The sequence below is a fragment of the Antrostomus carolinensis genome, unplaced genomic scaffold, assembly GCF_000700745.2.
Source record: "Antrostomus carolinensis isolate BGI_N321 unplaced genomic scaffold, ASM70074v2 scaffold19243, whole genome shotgun sequence".
NCBI classification, from domain to species: domain Eukaryota; kingdom Metazoa; phylum Chordata; class Aves; order Caprimulgiformes; family Caprimulgidae; genus Antrostomus; species Antrostomus carolinensis.
The window spans coordinates 1-25,204 of NW_010304704.1; the positions used below are offsets into that span (position 1 = coordinate 1).

At 38.5% G+C, this 25,204-nt stretch overlaps 1 protein-coding gene across 1 annotated transcript; it reads left to right on the top strand.

Moving 5' to 3' along the window:
- Positions 1–177: 177 nt before the first annotated feature.
- On the top strand, positions 178–25,084 carry TOPBP1 (DNA topoisomerase II binding protein 1). Its single transcript, XM_010164545.1, has 27 exons — positions 178–258; positions 834–968; positions 1,485–1,628; positions 2,419–2,600; positions 2,735–2,928; positions 3,803–3,985; positions 5,007–5,176; positions 5,722–5,885; positions 6,405–6,652; positions 6,940–7,259; positions 7,969–8,141; positions 9,109–9,320; positions 10,657–10,949; positions 13,202–13,375; positions 14,424–14,533; positions 15,637–15,760; positions 16,138–16,287; positions 17,194–17,302; positions 17,884–18,076; positions 18,908–19,134; positions 20,181–20,344; positions 21,224–21,338; positions 21,823–21,986; positions 22,720–22,860; positions 23,777–23,866; positions 24,321–24,482; positions 24,852–25,084. Exons 1-27 carry the CDS (start codon positions 178–180, stop codon positions 24,993–24,995), a joined length of 4,566 nt encoding a protein of 1,521 aa, XP_010162847.1. The 3' UTR covers positions 24,996–25,084.
- Positions 25,085–25,204: the final 120 nt, after the last annotated feature.

Genomic DNA, 25,204 nt, shown 5'->3' on the forward strand with positions numbered 1-25,204 from the left:
CCCGCTCCTCTCGGGCAGAGGTCAGCGCCGAGGCTGGGCGGCGTGGGGCAGGCCCGTGGGGCAGGGAGGAGAGGGGCCTGCAGCTCCCGGAGGTGGGCGGTGCGCCCCGGCACTGCGCGGAGCCGGCCTGGCCGATGGTGTCGGGACGCTCACTGGGTTTTGCTTCTCAGTTAAAGGATGAAAGGTAGTAAGGAGCCGTTTTTTGTGAAGTTCGTAAAGTCTTCTGGGAACTCGGAGTATTTTTTTAAAGCTCTTGAGGTAAGTAGGTTTGATGGCCTTTCTCATTGAGCTTAGTTGAATGAGATGTAGCTTCCATGTGTACACCTGGAAATAAAGCTGTTTCTGTCATAGAAGCACTTGGTGTTGTACAAACAAATAACGTTTGTTGAACAAAACACTTCTGTTGAAGAAATTACTTATTGAACGTAGAAATAATTATCATTTCCAAACCTATTGACGTTTAGGGAAGTAACATGTAGCTTGGAAGGTCTAGATGATGGTCACTCATTTAAGCACTGGTCACTCATTTAAGCACTAAGCAAGCTTACGAAGGACACTGGATTGTTTTCTACCTTGAGAAGTTAGTGGGAGCTAAAGGCACTCTGTGGTAGGATCAGGTCCTCAAAGTTTGTATGATGAATGCTTAAGTCTGTGAAGAGTTGGGGGGTGAGGGAGACACCCATAAGATATTTTAGCCTTCTGACAATATACTATTGCATGGTAGCTTTGTGGTGAGCTGCTTCAATTAGATGCCCTTGTGTAGTTTCCACAGGATTAGCTATTTACGATTTGTCAATTAAGTAAACGTTGTTGTGTGCACTATTTACCTGCAGTCTATAAAAGAATTTCAGTCAGAAGAACATCTCCAGATCCTTGAAGAAGAAACAGCACTCAATTTAAAAGAAAATGATAAATCCCTGTACATCTGTGATCCTTTTAGAGGCGTTGTTTTCAATCACCTCAAAAAGGTATGCTACCCATCAGCTTACTTCTAGCTATATTGTTGCTTTTCTAGAAGCACTCATGCCCATACTTATGTTCTCTGTTTTTGCACTGAATATAGCAGTATGATGTATTCACAATAAAATCTTTAAAACTTCTTTTTAGGGAAGAAAACAAGTAGCAAAGCATAAGGATTCTTTTGAAGCCTGTGGACAAATAAATAATATGATCAGTTCTGGTTCTGCTGGAGTCACTAAACTGACTCTCACACTTTTTTACCTCCTGAGCATAATTTTGTTTGACCTGCAAGCATCTGCTGCTTTTCACTGAGGCTAGAAAATCTACAAGGATTGGACTGAAAATCCACAGCAGAAAGTAAAAACAAAACTGTCAGTTACCTGGCGATACTAGAGAGGAGGAGGACAGACCAAGGGCCCTGCTGTTCTCGGAATTCAGGGACAAGGAAAGCCTTCCTTACAGCAGTGTACCTTCTGCTAATTTTCTTTGTGTTTTGTTTTTTTTCCCCTGTTATTTTTCTGCAGCTTGGTTGCAGAATTGTTGGACCACAGGTAGTCCTGTACTGCATGCAGTCCCAGCAATGTGTCCCAAGAGCTGAGTATCCTGTGTACAATATGACCATGGCCGATGTAACAGTATCCTGTACCAGCCTTGAAAAAGACCTTAGGGTAATGTGTTGTACATAATGGATTGTTTGGCTGACTGTCATTTGCTTCAGATAGTTAATTACTAAGGCGTCAGTCATACCACGTATAAGTCTAACTGTGCCTGTGTCTAGATATATCTAGTCTTTCTATAGTTGTAGACTGTGTAGTTTATGTAGAGAGTTCTGTGGAGTAAGAGAGTCTTCTTATATCTAGTATATAAATGTGTACGTGTATCTGTGCATGCACATGTATATATTTCACAAGCATATGCATTTATAAGCATATGAGATTTCAGTCATATTAATATGGCAGTAAATGTATGTTTTAAGGAATTTTTCTTAACTGATTAGATGGCTCACTTAGCTTGCTAGTTTGTCTGCAGCTATAATGCTATGGACAACATGACCTGTTTCTGGTTACTCAACACTGCATGGTAAAGATTTAATATTCAGTTAGCTATGGTTTAAATAGTTTGTCTTAGAAGTTTACTTTCTGTTTATTCCAGTGTCTCTTCTTCTACCTAAAATGCCAACCATCCGTAAATCTTTACTCATGCAGTGTGATTGTAGTGTTTGTACTAAGGGTATGGATTATGCTCAGCTTCCCATACATGCAAATAGAATGGAAATTATATTTTATGGTTTTTAGGGCTTCCATATAGATCCATTCTGTATTTTTGAACAGTTTGTTGGGTGAAACCATGGACAATAGAAATCCATTATTTTGTTTTTTTAAGGTGAACATGAGTATGATGTAGGTTCTTTCTTTTTTCTTGATAATTTTCTATAACTTTTTTTTTTTCTCCACTCAGGAGGAAGTTCATAAATATGTGCAGATGATGGGTGGACGTGTGTACAGAGACCTCAGTGTGTCAGTAACTCATCTTATAGCTGGAGAAGTTGGCAGCAAGAAATACTTAGTAGCTGCTTCTCTGAAGAAGCCTGTTTTGCTTCCCTCTTGGGTTAAGACGCTGTGGGATAAGTCTCAGCAAAGGTATAAAAAACCTAAAGAAAACTTAACTTTGTTTTGGTGGCTGGTAGTTCTTATGGTGATACAGACTGCTTTCTTTTTCTGGTTGTTTTCACTTGGAAGAAAAAAAATGCTTATTTTCCCTTTCATTCCTTTAGTATAATGAGATACACTGATGTTAAGATGGAAGACTACGCTTGTCCTGTGTTCCTTGGCTGTACAATTTGTGTGACTGGCTTAAGTAGTTCAGACAGGAAGGAAGTCCAGCGCCTCACTACTGAACACGGTGGCCAATATATGGGGCAGCTCAAAATGAATGAATGCACTCACCTCATAGTTCAAGAGCCAAAAGGTAAAACTTAGTAAATATTATTTGATTTCTTGAGTTGAAGTAGTGTAAATATGCATAAATGTAAGAGTTTTAACTGTCTCTGTGTCTGCTTCAGTGTTGCTCTTACTAATTCTGTTTAGGGAATCACTGTTGATGGGAAGAGTAACACAGGGCACCCTTCCTTTGCTCTAAAGGCACGAGAAAGAGAACAAAAGAGGGGAAAAAAAAGAGAGACCCAGATGGTATTTAAGGGAAGAAAAAGAGAGTCCTAGAGATTAAAGAATAAAGAAAACTTAAGTTTTTTGGGAGAGCTGAATAGGACTTTATATACTGATATATAAAGTTGAAAGTATACTGATATATAAAGTATATACTGATATATAAAGTTGAAATTGGATTGTGGACTAATATTCTCTTAACTGATCTATTATTTGTACCTTCTGAACTCTACTAAGACAAAATAAAAGTTCCCTTTCTTCTTTCTTGGGAAGGTGAAAGGATAGTAGTTTTAATGTGAGAAGAATGGGAAGGATTTCCTTTTTTCCCCAGTTCCCCTCCCTTTCCCCATGGGAAATATCATGTAACTTCTTAAACTTTTTTTTTTTCTTTCTGAGCTTGAAAGCTTTAAAGCTTTTTTTTTTTTTTTTTTTTTTAGTTCTCTGTCATACTGTACCCATGAGCTTAGCCATCAATGAGATTTTTTACTCTAACTTTATAAATAAAGGAGAATAAATAAGCATTTTATCAGAAGGGTCCAAGATAACACAACTTGGCCATTGAAATCAGTTATTTGATTTAAAAAATTTTCTTAATGTCCATCCATCTTTCAGCAATCACTGTTTGAAGCATTAGCCTTTTAGGAACTTGTGATTTTTATTTTGTTTACTTTTGAAAGGTCAGAAGTATGAATGTGCCAAAAAATGGAATGTGCACTGTGTGTCTGTGCAGTGGTTTTCTGACAGCATTGAGAAAGGCTTCTGTCAGGACGAGACAATGTATAAAATAGAGGCTGGATCAAAACTGAGTAATACACCCAGTACATCAACACCTACGAATCATGCCAGCAAGCCTGATAATAGTAAGTAAGATGTTGTTTTAAGGTGTACTAAAGTAAGGTAGGAAACATTTTTAGTAAGGAGGAAGACCTGTTTCAAATTAGCAGGGTGCTGCCTGCTTGTGCAGTGTTCTTATGACAGTTTGTGTTCTGATTCTGCTTATGCTTATACACAACAAATTACTTATATGCATGTTTAATATTCCAAGATGTGTAGATTTAAAATGTGAATAATTGTTTAAAAAGTAAACTTCAATTAGGCATATAGTTATCTGCTTAAGAATCAGCGGTGTATATCTCTAACTCCTAACAAAAAATCATTTATTCATACATTTGTAGTTTAAAGCAAGTGTCTGTTATGAATGAAATCTTACAGCAGCCTAAGGGAAAACAAATGGTGATCTTTTTCTTCTTAATTATATTAATAATATTTTTTTTCTTCATATATTTGTTTTTACTTACTCCATGTTATTAACAGAAGGAAAGTTAAAAGCATTTTGTAAGCAAACATGGTAGTACGAAAGACACAGCCAGTTTTGATTGTGTCTCTCCAAACACCTATTACTGACTCCTGCTTCAGGAAATGCCTGAGCAGGAGCACTGGGTTAGCATTACAAAGAGAGCACTGGGAATTCAAGTTGGGTATTATGGAAACTGCATATAACTCTCTTAAATCACTGAATTTCAAGCTGATTTCTCTTTACTACAGAGAGTCCTCTCTATTTTTTAAGAATATTCCTGATAGGTGGGCACAAAACTGTAATAAAAGCTTTGAAAACTGGCTGCTATCTCATAGATTGCATCCATTTGGGAATAAACAGAAAGTGCATAAACACTCTTGCCAGTACAACCATACTCAGTCTGTGTGTAAATAAAAGCCTTGGTTTAACCAAGGTTATACTTACCTAGTATTTTTTATTTTTCAGACTTTACCTTGCCTTTTTGCACAACAAAGTCGTATGTTGCAGTTATTTTGTTTAGTGAGGCAGCGGAGAGAGATGAGCCAAAACTAATTCATCTTCTTTCATTTTAATTTTATTTAAAGATCACAGCCTTTCAGACGTCAGCCACATCTCCAATATCAATTTGAGTGTTGTTAACGAAACCGCTTGTAGTTCCGCTATGAGCAGCAGACTGGATCCCCTTCCTGATGAGCTGGAAAACTTGGATATGAGTTCTTTTCATGCCTCTGAAGATTTGTTAGATGGATGTCGAGTATGTTTAACAATGTACACTTTGAAATGTTCAGTCTTACCCCGTGAAAGCAACTAGGTCAAGGCACTGTCGATTGCTGTTTGAGTGAATTGTTATTTCCTTGGTCAGTAGCAAATGTCAGATTTATTTTGTGTCCACATGCTGTAGTTTGCATGTGTGGTTTTATATGTGTATAATTGTATTAAATATGTAGTATAAATATAAAATTATATATTTATAGACATAGACAATAAACACTATAGTGAATGGGTTCTAGAATTGGTGTGTGGTTTTGGGTGGGTTTTTTGGTTTTTTTGGTTGTATGACTTTGGCTTGGGCTTCACTCATTAGTAAATATTGAAGTTTTGCTAGATTAATTTGCAAAGATAAATTAATCCAATTCTAAATGCTTAACTTTTTTGCTGCTTCTCAGAAGCTGCACCACTAGTTTCTGTGTTCTACAGTAGTAAAAATAAATTATACCAAAATTACCTACAATTTTTTTTCTTCTTTATTACTTTTTTTCTTTTTTAAAAGCCTTTTTTATTGCTCTGTTCTCTTTGTAGATCTATCTGTGTGGCTTTAGTGGCAGGAAGTTGGACAAGATGAGAAGACTTATTAATTGTGGTGGTGGTGTTCGATTTAATCAACTTAATGAAGATGTTACCCATGTCATTTTGGGGGAGAATAATGATGAACTGAAACACTTTTTGGACAAGACAGCTCACAGGTTCTGATAACTGTATTGCTTAAGATCTACTTGCTCCTTGTTTTCTTTCTCCCAGCACCTTGTAAACAGGAAAACATATATTGATTTGAAAATCCTAAATAGTTCTTGACTTAAATGGGAAGACTTTAGCTAGTATTTATAAGTACATCCTCGTGTGCTCTTGAATACTGTAGTTCTTTGGGTAGCTATGAGTCACCTCAGTGAATAGAAAAACAAGTATTCCTATTGGTGAAAAGAGATGTTAACAATGTATTTGTTAATATATTGAGGAGGAAGGATTTGGCAACCCAGCAGTGGCAAATATAATTTACATTACAGAAAATAAGTATGAAATTCTCAGTTCTCAGACTGCAAGAGTGAAAAAAAAAATCTTGAGGTCTGTAAAGTGCCCAAAGCTTGCATAGTATTGGGAGTTAAAAACTTCAGGTGTGTTTATATACTAGTATTTGCAGAGAGAGAAAGAGGAATCACAGTTCTGCAACCTGCTGTAACTTGTTTGTGTTACACTTTGTTTCATAGGCCTCATGTAGTGACACCGAAATGGTTGCTGGAGTCATTTAGTAAAGGTTATCTACATCCAGTGGAGCAATATATCCCTCAAAACTACCAGCTGTTAGAGAACCCAATTTTGGAGCAACCTGGAATGAAGTCAATTCTGCCCAAAAATAACAGTCTCTTAAAAAAAGAAGCTGTGAACATTAGAAAGCACCAGAAAGCTGCTGAAGATGACTTCCTCTCTCAATATGTAAATAATGATTCTGCAGTAGGTACGTTCTAGGCTCAGCATGCCATAGAAAGTTTAATTGCTCATAGACAGCATTTGAGTTTTGCAGCATTTGCTTATTAAAAAGCTAGCCACATCTAGTATGTTAACTTCTATATTGTGTTTCAGAAATCAAATTTAAACAGGTCTATATAGAGCAGTTTTTAGCTAAATCCTAGCTGAAAACAGCAGAATATTGTAATTTCTTCATGAAACTATTTTGAGTTGTCATTGATGTTCTTGTCAAGCAATTACTATGGTTGGTTGTTTTGGTTTTTTTTTCCCTTTCAGATGAAGTTGAAAAACTAACATCCAGTACCTTCAGTGATGTTACTCACTTGACTGTCCAAGGGGAGAATCAGTCTTCCATCTGTAACGGTTCTTTGGGAGAGTCTTCTATGCTGGCTGAAGGAGGCATATTTTTCAGAAAGAGATTTCTTGTTCTGGGTTTTGGTGAAGAGGACAAGTCCTGTATTGCAGATATGATAAAGAAGAATGCTGGGAAAATTCTGCCACTGCAAAGCAGAACCATTGCAGATTATGCTGTGGTGCCTTTACTGGGGTGCACGGTGAAGCTGACTGTTGGTGATGTTGTCACAAATATATGGCTGGTAAGGGAGCTGCACTTGCAGTTCTGTGAGTAAACGGGTGTGTGTATTAGAAATATGTCTTGTCAGAATGCAGAGTTATTGGTGGCTTAAATGTGAGTGAAATACTGAGAGATTAGCCTTGTTTCATTTGAAATGTACTAAGTGAAAACATGCTTTAAAGCCTCTGCATCTGTAAGGCATCTTTTATCTGTTTCACTTCATTTTCTACAGGCTTGTTAAATAGGACTTCATTGTCATGAGTCAAAGACTTCTTGTATGAGAGTCTAACAGCATTCTCTCTGAATAATGAATTGTAGAAGGAGCTAGTTGACTTAATAATGATTTCATTTGACATCTTGGTGCTTACTTTTTCTTATTTCATGCTTTTTACAGCTTTTTAAGTTGTGGCAGAAAAGCAACTCAGCTTTATAGCTCAAAGTCAAAAAGATTAACCATATTTGCCAAGAGCAGGCACAGGATGTAGACTAACTGCTGTTAGTTTTTTCAGTGCTAGGTAACTTTCTGGGAAGGAAATCTATACAGACCCTGAGCAAAATTAAAATGATCTAGAAAAGAATTTGTCTGATTCAATGAGAAATAACTTGTCTCCGACAGAAGGAGGATTGCTTGTTGTTGAGTCCATAAATGCTATCGTACAGTTGCTGAAATATTTTTGGCTTTGTTGCTGTTTGGCGTGATTTGAATTTTTATCTCTTTCACTTTCTTTAAGCTAACATGTGTGGAACAGCAGCTCCTTTTAGATCCCCAGTCTAATCCACTTTTCACACCAGTCCCAGTAATGGAAGGAGTTACCCCTTTGGAAGATTGCGTTCTTTCTTTTAGCCAGTTCACTGGTGCAGAGAGAAGCTCCCTGGTTTATCTGGCAGGACTGCTAGGAGCAAGGTATGTCTCCTGTCACCATTTCTTCTCATTCTTTGACAGCCAATGTGATGAAATCCATTATGCATTTAGTTTCTTCTTTTACAGGAGTAACAAATGTTAGAGTTAAAGCTCTTTTGGATTCTATTCATTTACAAAACCTAGTGCTGGAAACAAGAGATGCTACTATACAGTTCTTTTCTTTTCCTTGCCTTTTAGAGAAATTTAGTCATTATTCACACAGCCTGCACCGAGTGTTGTATTTCCCAGTGATGGAGTAACTTTTCACTCTGCTCTAGAAGAGAGCAAAAAACTCAACTTTTCAGATGTCAGGCCTTCTGAGTTGCTTTTCAGTCATCTGGGATTGGACCATTGTTTCTCATAACCAGTGATAGTGCACTTTTCTTAATAGCTGGGATGGTGAATTCTTTGTTCCCAATTCATCAGGATCTTTGAGAAATGTTAAGAAAAACGTGTTTATTCCTGGAGTGGCAAAACTGCATAGCTTAGAGTATCATTTAGTCTGATTTGTAGTCTGTTTGAACTAAATTCTTCGCTGGTGAAGGATTGCTCTTTCTCAGTCCATCTCCTTGGAAGATTGGGTCCTTGATGATAAGAGAAAAACTGTAATATGAAAAAACCTATTATTCATTTGGAAATGATACTGGTTGGCTCCAGAAAGAATCCAGCCTGTCCCATTAATCTTGCAGAAGAATATTAGGCCCAGTGTATGATTTGGAAATAGGATATATGACGACTTCTGGAGTGTGAGAAATTTTATGTTTTCAGTACTGATAGAAGCAAAACATTACTGTTAACTTTTTTTTTTTTGTCTTTTAGGTGTAGCTTGACTGTAGAGTGCAAAATGGATGACCTTAGATAATTCTACTAGGTTTTTTTCTGTTGCTTGAATGCATTTTATAGTAGTATAAATGTGCCCTGGATTAATTATTTTCATTACTAAATGGATGTTTTATTAACCTAATTTTAGAGTCCAAGAATTCTTTGTGCGGAAAGCCAGTGCAAAAAAGGGAATGTTTGCCAGTACCCATCTTGTGGTGAGAGAACCAGATGGTTCCAAGTATGAAGCTGCAAAGAAGTGGAATTTGCCAGCAGTCACTGTAGCTTGGCTTTTGCAGTCTGCAAGGACAGGAAAGAGAGCAGATGAAAGCAAGTTCTTGGTTGGAAATACTGAGGCTGAAGGTTGGTTATTAGCAAGTAAGGGGATATGATTGTGTCATTGTACTGTTTGTTCATGATAAAGAAGGCAGGTGTGATGAAATTTTTTTTTTCCTAATACCTTTGAAGTATTGGAGCTAAAGGATATTTTTCCAAGTATTTTTTCCATTTTTCTTTTTTTCCTACTGTTGAGTAGTGATTTTAGAAGTGATACTGCGTGTTTGCTGCAAGTCGCTCGGAGCTAGTGGAGTCTTGTGGTTCCCAGTGAGTTGGGAATCAAGCTCAGTGTCTCAGCTTTGTCCTTGTTGACATCTATGCTGCTCTGCAGATTGTGTAGGAATCGATGATAGATCCAGCTTAGGACTTCATACTTCTTAGTCTGCAATGACATGATGCCTCTGTTCAGTCCTTCATGCCTACTTCATCTTCTGATGATTCTACTCCTTTTCCATTTATTTCACACCCCTTATTTGGCAATATTTCTTCCACATTAAGAGGCAGACTACAGTGATTTAATACTGAATGTTAGCAAACCTGTTTTACCACTGCCCTTGTGAATTAATTATATATGTCACGAAATCAGAGGACAAAAGATATGTTTTTGCTGTAGGCATGTCTTATCTGTATATTACATTTTTAAGGGGAAAAAAAAAAGGGGTGGACAAGGGAAATGAGCAGTAAAATGTAAAAGCAGTTATTGTACTAATCTTTTTGAGCTATAAATATGATGAGTCATGCTTATCTAGAAGCATTTATGATGGATAAGCTTTCAGGGCTTATTCCTGGCTAAATCTTGGTCCTATTAGTCCAAAGCCATAAGGGACTGGAAGTATGTGTAGTGACCTAAAGAGGTGTGATTCCGATTCATGAACACAAAAGAGGTTTTATGTTGCATGGAAAGTAAGGAGCCAGGGGGGAGGAGTTACCTTTAACATTAAAAGGGAAGGGTTTGTTGTGTATTACATCTTTTTCTTGGATTGGTATTTTGATAGCTGCTGTATGACATGTGTAAGCTATACAAGTACACGTGGAACTGTCAACAATGTGAGCGAGCCAGGGGTTGCGTGCTCTTTTTCAGACACTTGGGGTCAAGCTCAGTGCCCCTGTAGTTCAAACTAAGTAATTAGCTGGAAGAGACACTTAAGGTGCTGATGTTTAAAATATAATTGCCAGTTTAGAGCATTTATTGGGGGGGAATGTGATTTTATTTATTTATTTATTTATTTATTTTTAGGGAAATAAAGTTCATCTAAAGATGAACTTTCAGTTATTTAAATGAAAGTGTATGTGAGGTCTGTGCTCAAAAAAAAAAATCAGATTGCTTGCTTATGGTTTTTTTTTTTGTTTGTTTCTTTTAAAGATAAGGAGAGTTCCATTACTCAGCTTTGCAAGACACCAGCAGCTCTTAAATCTCCTGATTCAGAGCAACCTACTTATCTCCTTGAAGCTAGGAAAGAAAAAACTGTGACCCCTCTTGATATCAACAGGTTCCAGAGTAAAGCTTTCCAAGCTGTAATCTCTCATCATATTGGGAAGAAGACAACCCCTCTTGCACAGGGGGGGCCCCCACAGGAAGAACCATCTTTACATCTTGATACTCCATCAAAATTTCTTTCCAAAGACAAGTTATTCAAGCCTTCTTTTGATGTAAAGGTGATCATCTTTGCAAATTGTTTAGCCTGTAGAGCTGGTAGGGTTAAAGATGCGCTTAATCTTAAGAGCAGCACAGAAACCTGCTGACCCCTTTTTTATGCTGTTAACAGACAGACTTCCCATTTTGAATAAAGCCAGGAAAATGGGCTCCATTTATTTATATATATTTCTAGTTAATGACGTGTGGACTAAATTTATTGGCTAGCAGATGCTATAATGTACTTAACAAAGCTCCTTTGTGCTTATTGCATCATATGTTCGTGTGTTCTACACCTCACACAGTACACAATCTATGTTCTTTACATCTTGTAAAGACTGAAAAATATAACAAGAAGGCTTAATAATTGCTCCAGATATTGGGAAACAAATGTTTCCTTGTGTTGTGATGAAATGCTACTTTGATGACATGTTTTAATCATAGAATCATAGAATGGTTTGGATTGGAAGGGACCTTAAAGATCATCTAGTTCCACCCCCCTGCCATCAGCAGGGACCCCTTCCACTAGATCAGGTTGCTCAAAGCCTCATCCAGCCTGGCCTTAAACCCCCCCAGGGAGGAGCATCCACAGCTTCTCTGGGCAACCTGTTCCAGTGTCTGACCACCCTCACAGTGAAGAATTTCTTCCTAATATCTCATCTAAACCTCCCCTCTTTCAGTTTAAACCCATTTCCCCTTGTTTTGTCATTAGTTGCCCTTATGAAAAGTCCCTCCCCAGCTTTCTTGTAGCCCCTTCAGGTACTGGGAGGCCGCTATAAGATCTCCCGGGAGCCTTCTCTTCTCCAGGCTGAACAGCCCCAACTCTCTCAGCCTGTCCTCATAGGAGAGGTGCTCCAGCCCTCGGATCATCCTGGTGGCCCTTCTCTGGACTAGTTCTAACAGGTCCATGTCTTTCTTATGTTGGGGGCTCCAGAACTGGACACAGCACTGCAGGTGGGGCCTTACAAGAGTGGAGTAGAGGGGGAGAATCACCTCCCTCGACCTGCTGGCCACGCTTCTCTTGATGCAGCCCCAGATACGGTTATTTGCCTTCTGATAATAGCTTAATGTAATAGCTTTATAGCAGTTACAAAACCGTTACTGCAATGGAAAATGCATTGAGGTTTTGGATTCATTGTCTCATTCTGGAGGCCATGAAAAGATAGAAAAACTACTGGTCTTAAAACAGAACAAAGAAACCCCTGACACTCAGAGGCTGCAGGAGTAGCTCTTGAATGACTCAAGTGTGCTTTGGAAGGCTTCAGATTTATTTTTCATTTTCAAGACCTTAACTGAAAGATAAATGGATTTAATTCTTGCAAAGCTTTTTCAGGAGGTGGTTTGTGGTATGGTTGTTTTATTGTGTTTTGGTTTTTTAACCCCTCTACCCACAGTAGAACAAAACATACATTACAAATTCTCTTTAGTTAGTTCTGCTTCGTGAAGAGAAGGCTCCAGAGAGACCTTATAGTGACCTTGCAGTACTTTAAAGGGGCCTACAGGAAAGGTAGTGATAGGATGAGGGGTAATGGTTTTAAACTGAAAGATGATAGATTTAGATTAGATATTAGGAAGAAATTCTTTACTGTGATGGTGGTGAGATACTGGAACAGGTTGCCCAGGGAAGCTGTGGATGCTCCTCCCTGGAAGTGTTCAAGGTTGGATGAGGCTTTGAGCAACCTGGTCTAGTGGAAGGTGTCCCTGTGGCTGGCAGGGGGGTTGGAACTGGATGATCTTTAAGGTCCCTTCTAACCCAAACCATTCTATGATTCAGTTGGTACTCTGCTTTTTGAAATGTAATAGTTCACCACTCTGATAATTTTCAAAAGCAAGATATTTTAGACCAAAATTTATCTTTTCTAAAAAAGGGCAATAGAAAACTTGGTGTTTTAAAAGTGCAGATAGAATCACATGCTCGTATGCAACTCTCATGGGGGGAGGTATTATTAAATTAAAATAATTGATGGGGATTAGGAGTACCTGGCTTTGGCCGCTGGCTTTTCCACTGAGGGCAGTTTTCATTTATATCAGTGAAAAGAGAGATTGATAATCTGTCTTCTTCCTGTTTTGCTTATGGAAACTCTAAGATTGGGGTTGTCTTGTACTGCTTTTGTGCACTAGTACTACAGTTGCACTTGCTAGGTGCTCCTGTAGTGCACCATCCCGGTTTAGGAGTGTGAAATCTTCCTACAGACTATAGTTGTAAAACTTGCATTTGAGTGAGAATTTTTTAATGCATTCGTGAAAGTCAGTCAGTTGCTTTCTTTTTTGGTAGGATGCTCTGGCAGCTTTGGAAACTCCAGGAGGTCCTGATCACAAAACCAGGAAACTGAGCACACCTCTCTCTGAAGTCATCAGCAGAAACTTGAAATTGGCACTAGCAAACAGCACGAGGCACACAGTAGCTCTTACTGCCAGCCCTCAGTTGACAGCTGCACAGCCAGAAGCGGTAGGATATTTTGGGGTTGAGTTTCTAGAGAATAGGCTTAATTAAGAAAATGCTGTATCCTTTGAGATGTAAGTTACAAAGGAGATTGTGAATTGTGCTTTGTGATCTGTTTGAGTAGAAATCCGTATGATTATGGAATCTTCAATGACAGTTAAAGGAAGGTAAGGTAGTAGAGTTTCCTCTTGGAAGGCAAAGAATTTTAAAACCTCTTTCTACTGTCTGTACTACTATCTTGAATATTAAGCAGTTGCTAAGTAATAGGGCACATAAATGTGCACCACTTTAGACTTTGTAAGTGTTGGCATGAGAGGATTTCATCACTTAAATTCCTAGGCTCCAGATGAGCAGGGCTAAATATTTTGTATTGTATTGAAGTGAGGAGTTCTTTTTTAATGCATTTATCTTCTTTTCCTGTCTTCCTCTGTAAGGTGCTGCTCTCCTGCTTACTAGGAGGCATGAGATGTGATCGGTTGCTTACCCCCTTATAAAGACACATTATGTTATCCTTTCTTGTGGTCATTTTGCCTCTTCAGTCTAAGCTACCCTAGTGACAGAAAAGAGAAAAAGATGTGGGAGGAAAGGCAGCATTTATGTATTGCTTGCCATGTTAGTACACTGTTTCCTGTAGAGGAGGGGCAAGAAAGCTACTGGCCTTCAGCAAGGGAAGGCTGTTTTGTAGCTCCTTGTTCTTACTTTTTTTCACTCCAGGACAGTAAATTACTTTTGTGGCATCAGGTTTGATAACTCCCTAATTTCAGTGTTCAGGAAGTGCTCAGTCTGTGATAGAAGGAGCAGAATATGTTCCAGGGAGACTGGCTGAGAGCGAATCTTTTGTCTTTGGATTTCTAGTGCACAGAATGGTCACAGTGCTGGGTTTTGACCATGGAGTTTGGGAGCAGCAAAAATAGAGAAAATGTGTTTATCTTAGTTTTGTTGTTATTACTTATTTTACTTCCTGCTGCACTAAATATTACAGTATTTTTTTTTTTTATTGACACAGAAACCTTCCAAACATGACTCTCCTGTTTTTTCCCTGCTGCTCAAACAGGAAGAAGAGCCCAAGCCTCTAGCTGATGTTGTTATATGTGTTAGTAAGAAACTTAGTAAGAAGCAAAGTGAACTGAACGCAGTTGCAGCTTCTCTTGGGGCAGACTACAGGTACTGACTGATAACAAGCAGTTTCTAAGCTTTTCTCTGATGTAACTTCTAATAAATATGAATCTTGGCATTCTAATATGCTTATCTGTATGACCTTTTGCTAAAGCTAAACATTAGATTTTACCACCTTAAACAATTTATATTGCAAAATAAGGCCATCCACTTCTAATGTGAAATAAGGCCATCCCCCCATCTCCCTGTCTCTGTGTTCTTGATAAGTCTGTCTTGGAAAGACTCGCTGTGCTGAAATCTTTTCAAATTGCAGAAAAATAGGTTTTTCCCTTCTTTTCTTTTTGAAGAAAACTATGAAACGTTTCTAACTTTTGGGGAGTTTAAAATTTGCTTTATGCTTTAGATTTTTAATCTGATCTCAATTTGTGTATGTGTGTGTTTCTCCCTGGCTCAAAACTAATTATTTTACAGATTGTAAGCTTGACTGTGTTAGTGTGCTTGGACAAGATTAGGAGAAATAGGTTGTCATGAGGAGAAACTACAAACTAACCTGTTATTTAAGACAGAATTCTGCTCCCACTAAATCTGAGTTATCTATTTTGTTAGTGATTTCTTATGATAAATGTTATCATTCACTGTGTGGATGAGGAAGTTGCCATTATGTTTGGTAGTAGTTTAGAAATGCTGAAGATATTTGCATTAGATAGCAAATGCTAGTTTTTATCAGTTTAAATGTTAGAATCCTGCATTTTGCTTATTTTGGTCTTCAAGAATCAGTATTTCACTTGTAGCTCAATATGGCAACAAAAAAACTCTCTCACCCCAAGTCACTGATTCTTTTCAGAAACTGATTTGAAACTCTGCTTCCTTAAATAAAAACAGAAAAACTAAAGCAAAATCCCTCCTCTTCCATATGTTTATCAGAATTAGTTTTGTTTACTTCAGGAATGCTTTCAAAAGACACTGAAATTATTCTATCCTAAAACTGAATGCTGTCTCTTTTGGATGAAGAAATTGTTTATTTAGTCATAACAAAATGGGCAAAACAATATTCTAACATGCATAAGAGAGAGAACAATTTTTGGGAGGGATTTCTAATACTCTTTAATAATAAATGATATCTTCAAGTTGTATTTCTTTTTCTTTTCTAGATGGTGCTTTGATGAAACAGTAACACACTTCATCTACAAGGGAGGACAAAATGACAACAATAAGGAGTACAAATCCGTTAAAGAACGGGGTATACATATTGTTTCAGAACACTGGCTTTTAGAGGTATGGAACTTGCTTTGTTCCCTTATTAAAAGTGAAGGGAAATGGAGGTTTAAAACCAGTTATATGGCAGTTGATTTTCTGTTAGAATTTATATTGGACATACATAGGAACTGATGTTTCCCATCCTGCTTTGCATTTATAAATTGAGCAATTGGTTTTCGCTGAGGTACTTTTACCTTATTCTCCATGAAGAGAAAATAAATTGTCTCCCATTGAACATTTCCACTTCCTGTTTCCCAGATTGAGCTCCATTTTTTTTCTTGTGTAAAGTACTTCTTTTGGTGGTGTTCTTATACTTTTCTTTTGTTTAGTTGTGGAATTTCTCCTTTATCTCAATCAGTTTCTCATCTTTCTTATGTTAACTGATGTTATTACAGAGTGCCCAAGAATATAAACGGCTTCCTGAATCTCTCTTTCCTCACACTTACAATCCCAAAATGAGCCTGGATATCAGTGCTGTGCAAGATGTCAGGCTCTCTTCCTCCAGTAAACTTCCATCAACTGGAAAACCAGCAGAGGAAAATGAGGTATGATGTGTGATATGAATTATGTTCTATGAAGCAATTTGGATTCAGTTAACTTAATTGTTGTATTAACATATTAATAAAAAAAAAGTTGATGCTAATTCAGCAATGCCCTGAATCAGTTTACCTAGTAATGAATAGTAGCTATTGCAGATGTTCCTTAAGGTTTTTTCTTCATTTGTAATCATAGAATCATAGAATAGATTGGGTTGGAGAAGACCTCCAAGATCATCAAGTCCAACCCCTGATCCAACTCCAATTACTATATCATGGCACTAAGGGCCACATCCAATCTCTTTTTAAAAACCTCCAGGGATGGTGAATCCACCACCTCTCTGGGCAGGCCGTTCCAGTGCCTGATTACCCTCTCTGTAAAGAATTTCTTCCTAACATCTAACCTAAACCTCCCCTGGCAGAGCTTGAGCCCATGCCCCCTTGTCCTATTGTTGGTTGCCTGGGAGAAGAGACCAACCCCCACCTGGCTATAACCTCCCTTCAGGTAGTTGAAGAGAGTGATGAGGTCACCTCTAAGCCTTCTCTTCTCCAGACTAAACAACCCCAGCTCCCTCAGCCTCTCGTGAAATATTCCTCTTCCAGGGTGATGGAGGGAAATACAGGCATTTTGGGATTAGAAGTGCTTTCCAAATTTGAAATTATGTAGGTCCAGTCTTTGTCTTTTGTAGGTAATGAGATCCAAGGTGTGAACTTGCATTAGCAGACACTTAGGCTGCAGAATAGATGTTGTCATTGATGCTGCTATTGGCTGTTCTACTGTCATTGCTGTAGCAGCAAGGTTAGGTTTACTCTAAGGCAAGATTAATCATTTCAGAATTTATACAAGTGTTGAACATGGGTAAAAAGCAAATAATGTTGGTGTTTGAGAATTCTACTTGTCATCCTTGTTTTTAGATTATTCCAGTGGATGAAGATGATGCTGAAGATGATGTAACTACTGACCAAATAAAGGAAACAGTCACTACAGGGGAAGAACAAATTGTAACAAGTGAATCCAAAGGAGGTAAATGTAAATCACTGTTTTCAAAATAGTTGTGGAACATCAAACTATCAATATAAGCCTTTTACAGTTTCAGGTGTGGAATGTCCTTGACTGATTAAGATCTGGAAGCTTTAGGTACTAATTTATATACCAGTCAAGTACAGTATTGTTGCTGGATGTGAGGGAAGGGTTTTGCTCTTTATTGTAAAGACTGACAGCCCATAAGAAAATCGTGATCATCCATTGCAAATTGCTTCATTGCTGTTTGTTTGCTTTTAAAACGCTGAGGTTTGTCTTTAACATGACAAATCACTGTTTTAGAGTATGCCTTTCTTGTTGTGTAAATAAATGTCTTACTAGAGAATTGTGGATGTAAGTTAGATCAGGTGAGCAAATTCAGAAGTGAGCCAAAAGAAGATTTCTGGTTGTGTCTAGGAATAGGTGGTTTGGGCTGTACACAGTTTTCTTAGATATTTTTCCCCAGATATCTCTTCCCCTTCTTAATATACTGTTTTTGTCCTGATGCAGGGTGGGGGAAAGTTATTTTTCACCTGTTACAATATAACAGTCTTGACCTTGTGAATATTCTTTCTTCTTTTAAGTTTTAACCCAAGCACTGGAAATGAGGGAGAACTTCCAAAGACAGCTGCAGGAGATCATGTCTGCTACATCACTAGTGAAACCACAAGGGCAAAGAGGTTCCCTTTCAAGGAACAGTTTTGATGGTTCTCCAACTACTCCTGATAGCACACGCTCTGTGCGAAATGGCCGCAGTAGGGTCTTGGAAGCTCTAAGGTATTGATTTGTGTTTCAAAATATCTTATTTTGTCCTCCCTGTGCATACTTAGACAGTCACTGAAACATGAATAGATCTCCAGGGTTTTCAGATGTATTGTCTTTCTCTACTGAAGTACTTAAATGGCTTCTCTTGCAATTCAGAATCTTTAACTGGACATGCTAGATAAAGTCAAAATGAATGTTACCTTAATCCATAGTGAGTATCTTCTGCATTTCAAAAAGTTGTAGAATAGCATGATTGCTTTTTAATTTTGAATTTAATGATGCCAGCTGATTTATTTTCTTTCTATTCAAATTAGTGTTCTTATAGATTTTGAAGAAACCATTGCTGCAGTATTTTAGTACATAGGTCATATACAAGGAGTAGGTTTTCCTGCAAAGCACCTCTGTGAATGTTTCTCCTCTTTTCTTTTTCGTTTCTCTCTAAACAGAATAGGATTTGAGCTCTAATGACACTGAGTTACAGTGAGAAAGTAATGGAAGCCTTGCAAAATTATTCCCTTGCCTTGGTGTTTATTTGCAAATTAATAGGTTAAGTAAAGAGTAGAGTAGACTGATTTTGGAATTATTTACCAATATGGCACATAATAAAAACATCTCCTACTGAGATTTTGGTTGCCTTTTTTCAGCTGTGCTGACACTTAGGCCCACAAAGCCAGGCTGCCAGAGTTGCTTTTATACCAAAATTTTTCTCTTTCCCAGCCATGCTTTCTAATAATGGGGTCACTTGGACGCTACAGCTGATGTGATCATTAACACATTGCCTTCTAGTATGGTAGTCTTCTGTAAAACAAATGAATATTTAAGGTATCTGTGGTTTTTCCTTAGGCAATCCCGTCAGGCACTCACAGATATGAACACAGAGCCATCGCAGAGCGAGCAGATCATCTGGGATGATCCTACTGCAAGGGAGGAAAGAGCAAGACTTGTCAGCAACTTTCAGTGGCCTAATAGTCCTTCCCAGTACACTGAGCAAGGTCAGAGTAACGTCAATAAGAACATGGATGAGACTGCCTTCAAAGGATCCTTAGCTGGTGCAGAGATTGCTGGTATAGGTAAAATCAGAAATACAATATCCTTATTCTTTGCTACAGCATTCATTTGATCTTTGGGACTTTTTATTATACAGTAGTGTTTGAATTCTCCTCTAAAAAAAAAAAAAAGTGAGCATTGTTGGCATTTCTTGAATGCCAAAAATACAATTTTACATCTTTGAGCTGCGTTATGTGTTGCTGGTTTTTAAACAGAAGCTTTCCTATCCATAAACACCAAGGTATCACCTGCTAAAAATAGTCTGCATCAGCTTTAAGGAAGTCTTCCACATTTTTATTTGGAACCTGGTTTCCAGGTAACAATTCAGGTAGGTGTGGTGGAATTCAAATGGGAATACCAGTAGCAGAATATTTTTAATTATAGTGGAAATATTCATAGGTGAAGAAAAGAGATATAGGAAGGAGATAACCCATGAGCCCAAAAACCAGATGTGTCAGAGCTGCCAATGGACATGCTTAGGTCAGGATTTAGTGAGGATACTGTATTTGTCTTCCGTGTTCTTATTGAAGTCTTCAGTCTACCAGTAGGACTAAGGAAGCAACATACTTATGTTTTTTCATCTATTTTTGCTTTCTTCCCATTCCTGCCTCCTGAGAGGCAGAAGAATTGTTTACTTCTCTCTTCCAACGACCTCCTTCCTGCCCCCAACTCCTTCCCTCAATCTACTGACAGAGTTTCTGCTTGTGGTAACAGTCTTCCTGAAAACTGACCCTGTCCTAGAGGAGGTTGAAGAAAATTAGCTAAATGTTTTCAATTGATTTTTCAACTCGACTCAATTAGTGTGGTTTAGGCAAAGAAATTAGGCCAGCTGAGGTTTTTAGTTTTCTTAAAACAAGGCATCCAGGCATATGAGTCTTCAGTGTTGCAGCTGGTGGTTTGTGGTATAAGGAAGAGCATGTTTAAGAAAGGCAGTGGTGAAATGGAACTGTGCATGTTGGTACAGCAGTTGTGTTTTGTCCTTTTAGGGTAGCTCCTTTTCTTGTTTTAACTTCATCCATAATTATATTCAGCCAAAGACAAGTCATGCAAAAATGTTTTACTTTCACAGCTGTTCCTGAGGCTGGGGATGGAGATTTGACTGAAGTTCTAAAAAATCCTGTATGTAGAGATCCTGAAACACCGATTAAAGATCACTTGATCCCCACTCCACAGGCCCCCAGCATTGCTTTCCCACTGGCTAATCCTCCTGTGGCACCACAGCCCAAAGAAAAGGTTTGCCATATGAAGACATGTTTATGATGATTTGAGTTCTGAGAGGTGTAGTGATACTTCAAGACCTTTTGAACTTGACAGTAAATATAAAATAGGTGAATATCTGCATTTAAAATTTTGAACAGATAATATTTGTTCAAATAAATAAAGCTTGTTTGTTCAGACAGATAAAGCTTTTTATCCTGTTAGTTCCTGCTGGAATGCCAAGATAGGCTTTGGAGTGGAGAGCTACTGTGTGTATTACTCAACTCCCCCAGCAATGTTGGGATGATGGGGAAAAAAATTTAGAGTTTTGTTTTCTTAGTGGTATCTGGGATTTATGTTTCGATACAAACTGAAAGTTATTTTTCTGCCAAAATCCTGGTTTAAAATTCCGCTTTGTTATAGTGAACTTGGAAGGGGCAGGAAAATCGGCGCAGCCTTTTGCCCGCAGTGGATCACTTGATGTTCAAACTTTCAGCAGCTATGTGTCTTCAGGGGCATAACGTGTCATGTTAGTAAATAGGCTGTGGTGGAAATGCATAGAGGCCCTTGAAGGTATAGAAAGTCTGAATGAATGAGACAGTGTGCTAGATGGATGATGATTTCTTCATGTGTTCAACTTGGCATTCAGTGGATATGAATGAAGGATTAGTTTTTATGACAGATTGGTTCAATTGTGCCCTGAAGAAAAGGGGAACCAAGAGGGTGTTAAGCAGGAGCCTAACGTTGATTTGATAAGATCCAAGCTTTTGTCAAGTGATGGACAAGTTTGGTTCTGCTTTTCCATGGTAAAAGAAAACTTAATATAAAAATAACCCAGAATGTTTGGCAGAGAAGTAGTCAGCTGTCAACCTAATCGTTCTGTCATATTTTCAAAATCTGTTCCTGTATTTCCAGGCTGTTACAGAAGATGAAAAGGCTGATGAAGAACCAGAAAAACACTGTAAATTTCAGCTGTCTTCTCTTAATCCTCAAGAAAGATTTGATTACTGCCATCTGATTGAGGAATTAGGTACCAGATATCTGTAAAATGCAAAGAATATGTGTCTGTAAGCTGGTCAGCTGTGGCTTGTTGGGAAAAAGAAAGGGCTTCTGTTAATGACTCATCAGATTTGAGGTCTCAAATTTATGACTTTCTGTGCTTGTGAGCGATTCTTTGAATATATTATTATGAAGTGAGTGGTCAGCTTTGCCATAAAACAGCAGTGGTTTTGTCTTGGTGCAGTTTCTTTTAGCTGTCTGCATAACGGCCTCATTCTTTACTGTTGGGAGGGCACAGGACTGCTGTCCTCTGCTTGTCTCTTGTTCCTGTCTTTATTTTTATTGGAGCCACTCATCCTCCTTTCTTGCCAGCTTCTGCAATGATATTTTCAGTGTGAGTTTGAGTTAAATATTTTCAAATATGAACTCAGATAATTCTTACTCTGAGTTGATCCTTTCTGTGGTACAATGTGACCCTTAAATATTTTGAATGAAATTCATTCTTCACTTTCAAGGTGGAATAGTACTTGAGAAACAGTGCTTTGATCCAAGTTGCACACACATTGTTGTGGGACATCCTCTTCGAAATGAAAAATTCTTGGCTTCAATGGCAGCTGGAAAGTGGGTGCTTCATCGTTCCTACCTGGAGGCGTGTAGAGGAGCTGGCTGCTTTGTTCAGGCATGTGACCTTATTATTGAGAAATGATGATGTTGCACTTTTTTCTCATTTCTTTTTATTTTGCACTACCAGAAAAGGACTTAACCTCTCAAAAGCAATTAGCACTTTGAGTAACTTTTGGTAAATTCTCATTGGTATCTGCTGAAGTTATGTGGTTCTTGTTACATCAGGAATTAAATCCTGATCCTTTCAATAAATGAATGTAATAGTTTTAAGTGATCCAACACTGTAACCACATACATAAACATTTTTGAACTCCTCACTTCCAACTCCTTACCTCCCTAACCGTTATTTTGCACTTCTCCTGGGTCTAGCAGTTCTTTTACATTGACCAGGCTAACTTTAAAATAATGCCTGTAGACTGGTTCATATAGTTTATGTATCAAAACCAACTTTGTTTTGGAAGACATTGCAGAAATGTAGAGTCGATGGTGTCCAGAGTAGTGAGTTGCTTTGCCCTGCTGTTGAATTCCATTGCAAGAGGAATCTCGTTGTCTCCAATGTGACTTGATGACCCAGAAAGCATGAGTTGATTTAGATAGGTGCAATTAAGAGCTGTATCTCTAATTTTAACTAGAGTTGTTTTGGCCAGATAAAATCAATACATAAAGGTAGAGTGAGCTGGGATTTGTTTGGGGGCTTTTTGTTTGTTTTCATTTTGGTATGGGTTTTTTATTTGCTGCTGGTAAAGCTGGCAGGACTGCTTTGTAATTAAAGCTTATGCTTGTTCTAGGAAGAAGATTATGAGTGGGGAAGTAGTTCCATACTTAATGTTTTGCCTGGCATCAATATAAACCAGAAGAAACTAGCACTCGCAGCCATGAGGTGGAGGAAAAAAATTCATAAAGGGAGGCAAGAAACTGGTATTGCTGAGGTATGGTGGTGTTGAAGTATTTAGATACTCATGTAAGTTGTACAGTATGGGTGGACAGGCCAGGGATTGTCACCAAGAAACTCAGAAACTTAACTGGCAGGGGAAGGTAATCTGCCTTGTTATTAAGAACAAAATGGATATATGCTAGTTAAGTAATTTTGTTTTTTTCAAAAACTTAGTGCTTGCATAATAAGTCTGAATCTCCTGAACCATGGTTCATTTTTTGCAAAGCTTCTTACCTGTGCAAATGTCCCTTGGCCATGAAGGTGATGTTTACACTTCAGATCTCTGATGGGTGAGCTAACCTCACTCAGATTTATTGGGAAGCCACAACTGGTACTGACAGTAACAGTTAAAAATCCTGTCCTGTGCCCTGTAGGTGAACACAGTTCTCTGGACAGCATTTTTATAGCTCTAGCAGCGAGTGTGCTGTTGTGCTTCAAACATGGCACAAGTTTGCACCTTCGCTAAAGCACCTTCCATGATTTTTATGGTGCAGGTTGTCATTCAGTGTGATTTTTGAAAGTGGGAACTGGGCTCCCCAAAGCCTTTTAACTCCGCTCTCAAATCGGGCATTGCAGTTGAGTATTCATTGAAAAGTAGAATTACTGCTGATGCTGCAGTCGCTTCAGGATAAATCTTGACTTGCATGTACTTTACAAGAACCTTTTTAAATGAAGCTTGTAACAGATCCTCTGTACCCCTTGCCTATGTGGAAACCAGAGAGGAGGCAGCCAGTCGGCCCTAGGTGCTGTTACTGTAACGGAGTAGATAATGTAGTGCATGGAGTAGGGGGGGAAATGTTGTTTCCCAGTAACTGCTTTTCTTAAGGTGTGTTTCTGTAGATGAGATCCATTAAGTCTTTGTACCTTTTTAGTACTGATGTACTTTTGACTAAATTGAGTCTTTTATCTAGGGAGCTTTCAGTGGCTGGAAAGTAATCCTCAATGTTGACCAAACCAAGGAAGCAGGATTCAGGCGCCTTCTTCAGTCAGGAGGAGCAAAAGTATGTAGTTTTTTGAAGGGGAAAAAACCAAACCCCACATATGTTTCTATTTATTTTTTTTCTTTCTGTTAACTCTGTGCTGGTCATTTTCCATGTGAGTAAAATGTCTTAGCCAACAAAATTGCTCACACAGGATAGCTGAGACATGGTCAGAGGGTGGGGAGGAAAAAGCTGTCATCTTTATTTTGCATGTGGTCAGGCAGGGCAGCTTGTCTGAGGTCACACAAGTCAGTAGTGCTGGTGGGGACTGAAGATAGAATTTCTGTGCCCTGCTTTGATGAAAAGAATCACTCTTCTTGAAAGGTGCGTGACGGTACAGAACGCAGCTGTAAATGCTATTTTAGTTTGCTAGTTAAGTTTGATGAGTAACATTATAGGTCATGAACTGCATTTGTCTTGGGGAAGAAACACAAAAATAAACTCTTTTTTTCTCCTGTTGTGTTTTAATCTGTAGGTGTTTTCTGGTCATTCTGTGTCTCTCTTTAAAGAAGCAACTCATCTCTTTGCTGACTTCAGTAAGCTGAAGCCGGATGACACCAGGGTGAATGTAGCGGAGGCCGCAGCCCAGGGTGTGAACTGCTTGAAACCAGAGTATATCGCTGACTACCTCATCCAGGTGGGCATGCCAGGGGTGCTCTTCACCTGCCCCTGACTCGCCTCCAGCAACTCCAGCCACCTGAAGCCTCTGCAAGGGCCTGTGGCTCTACTGGTCATGGGCATCCTGTGCTGGAAACTGGCGCAAGTGCCTCTGCTGAGTATTTTGATCCCTGGCCTCAAATTTTAACGTGGCTTGATCTAGGGCTGGCAGTGGGATCTGTTGCAGGGTAGGGAGCTTACAAAATGTATTTAAAATGTAGGCGTGCAGTATTTGTATTGTTATTTTGAGATTTAGAAAACTAATGGGATGTTTCTGTCTTCTCAGAAGCTTCTCAAGCTAAACAAAGACTTGAGCTAAACCACTTTTCTTTTTCTTCCTCTGTTGAAGGATCCGCCTCCCCCAATGGAGTCTTACTGCCTGCCAGAAGCTGAATCTTACATTCAGAATAACACCGAGCTTGAAACTGGAGTATCTCAGAAAAGAAAAGCACTGGGAGAAATGAGCAGAGTCAAGCGATCCAGAATACACTGAGCAAATTCCGTGGTTTTAATTTGTACATTTTAAAATTCATATTTATATTTTTTCATTCTCACCACAGAAATTAATAGCTTTGAGTTTCACTGCTAATGTGTCCTGAGATTAAAGTAACTTTTCAGTAATACTCATAGGAAAGATTGCTCTGTTTACCAGTAGCATCTAAAAATGGGGCAAGAACTCATCCAAAAAATACTTTGTCTCCA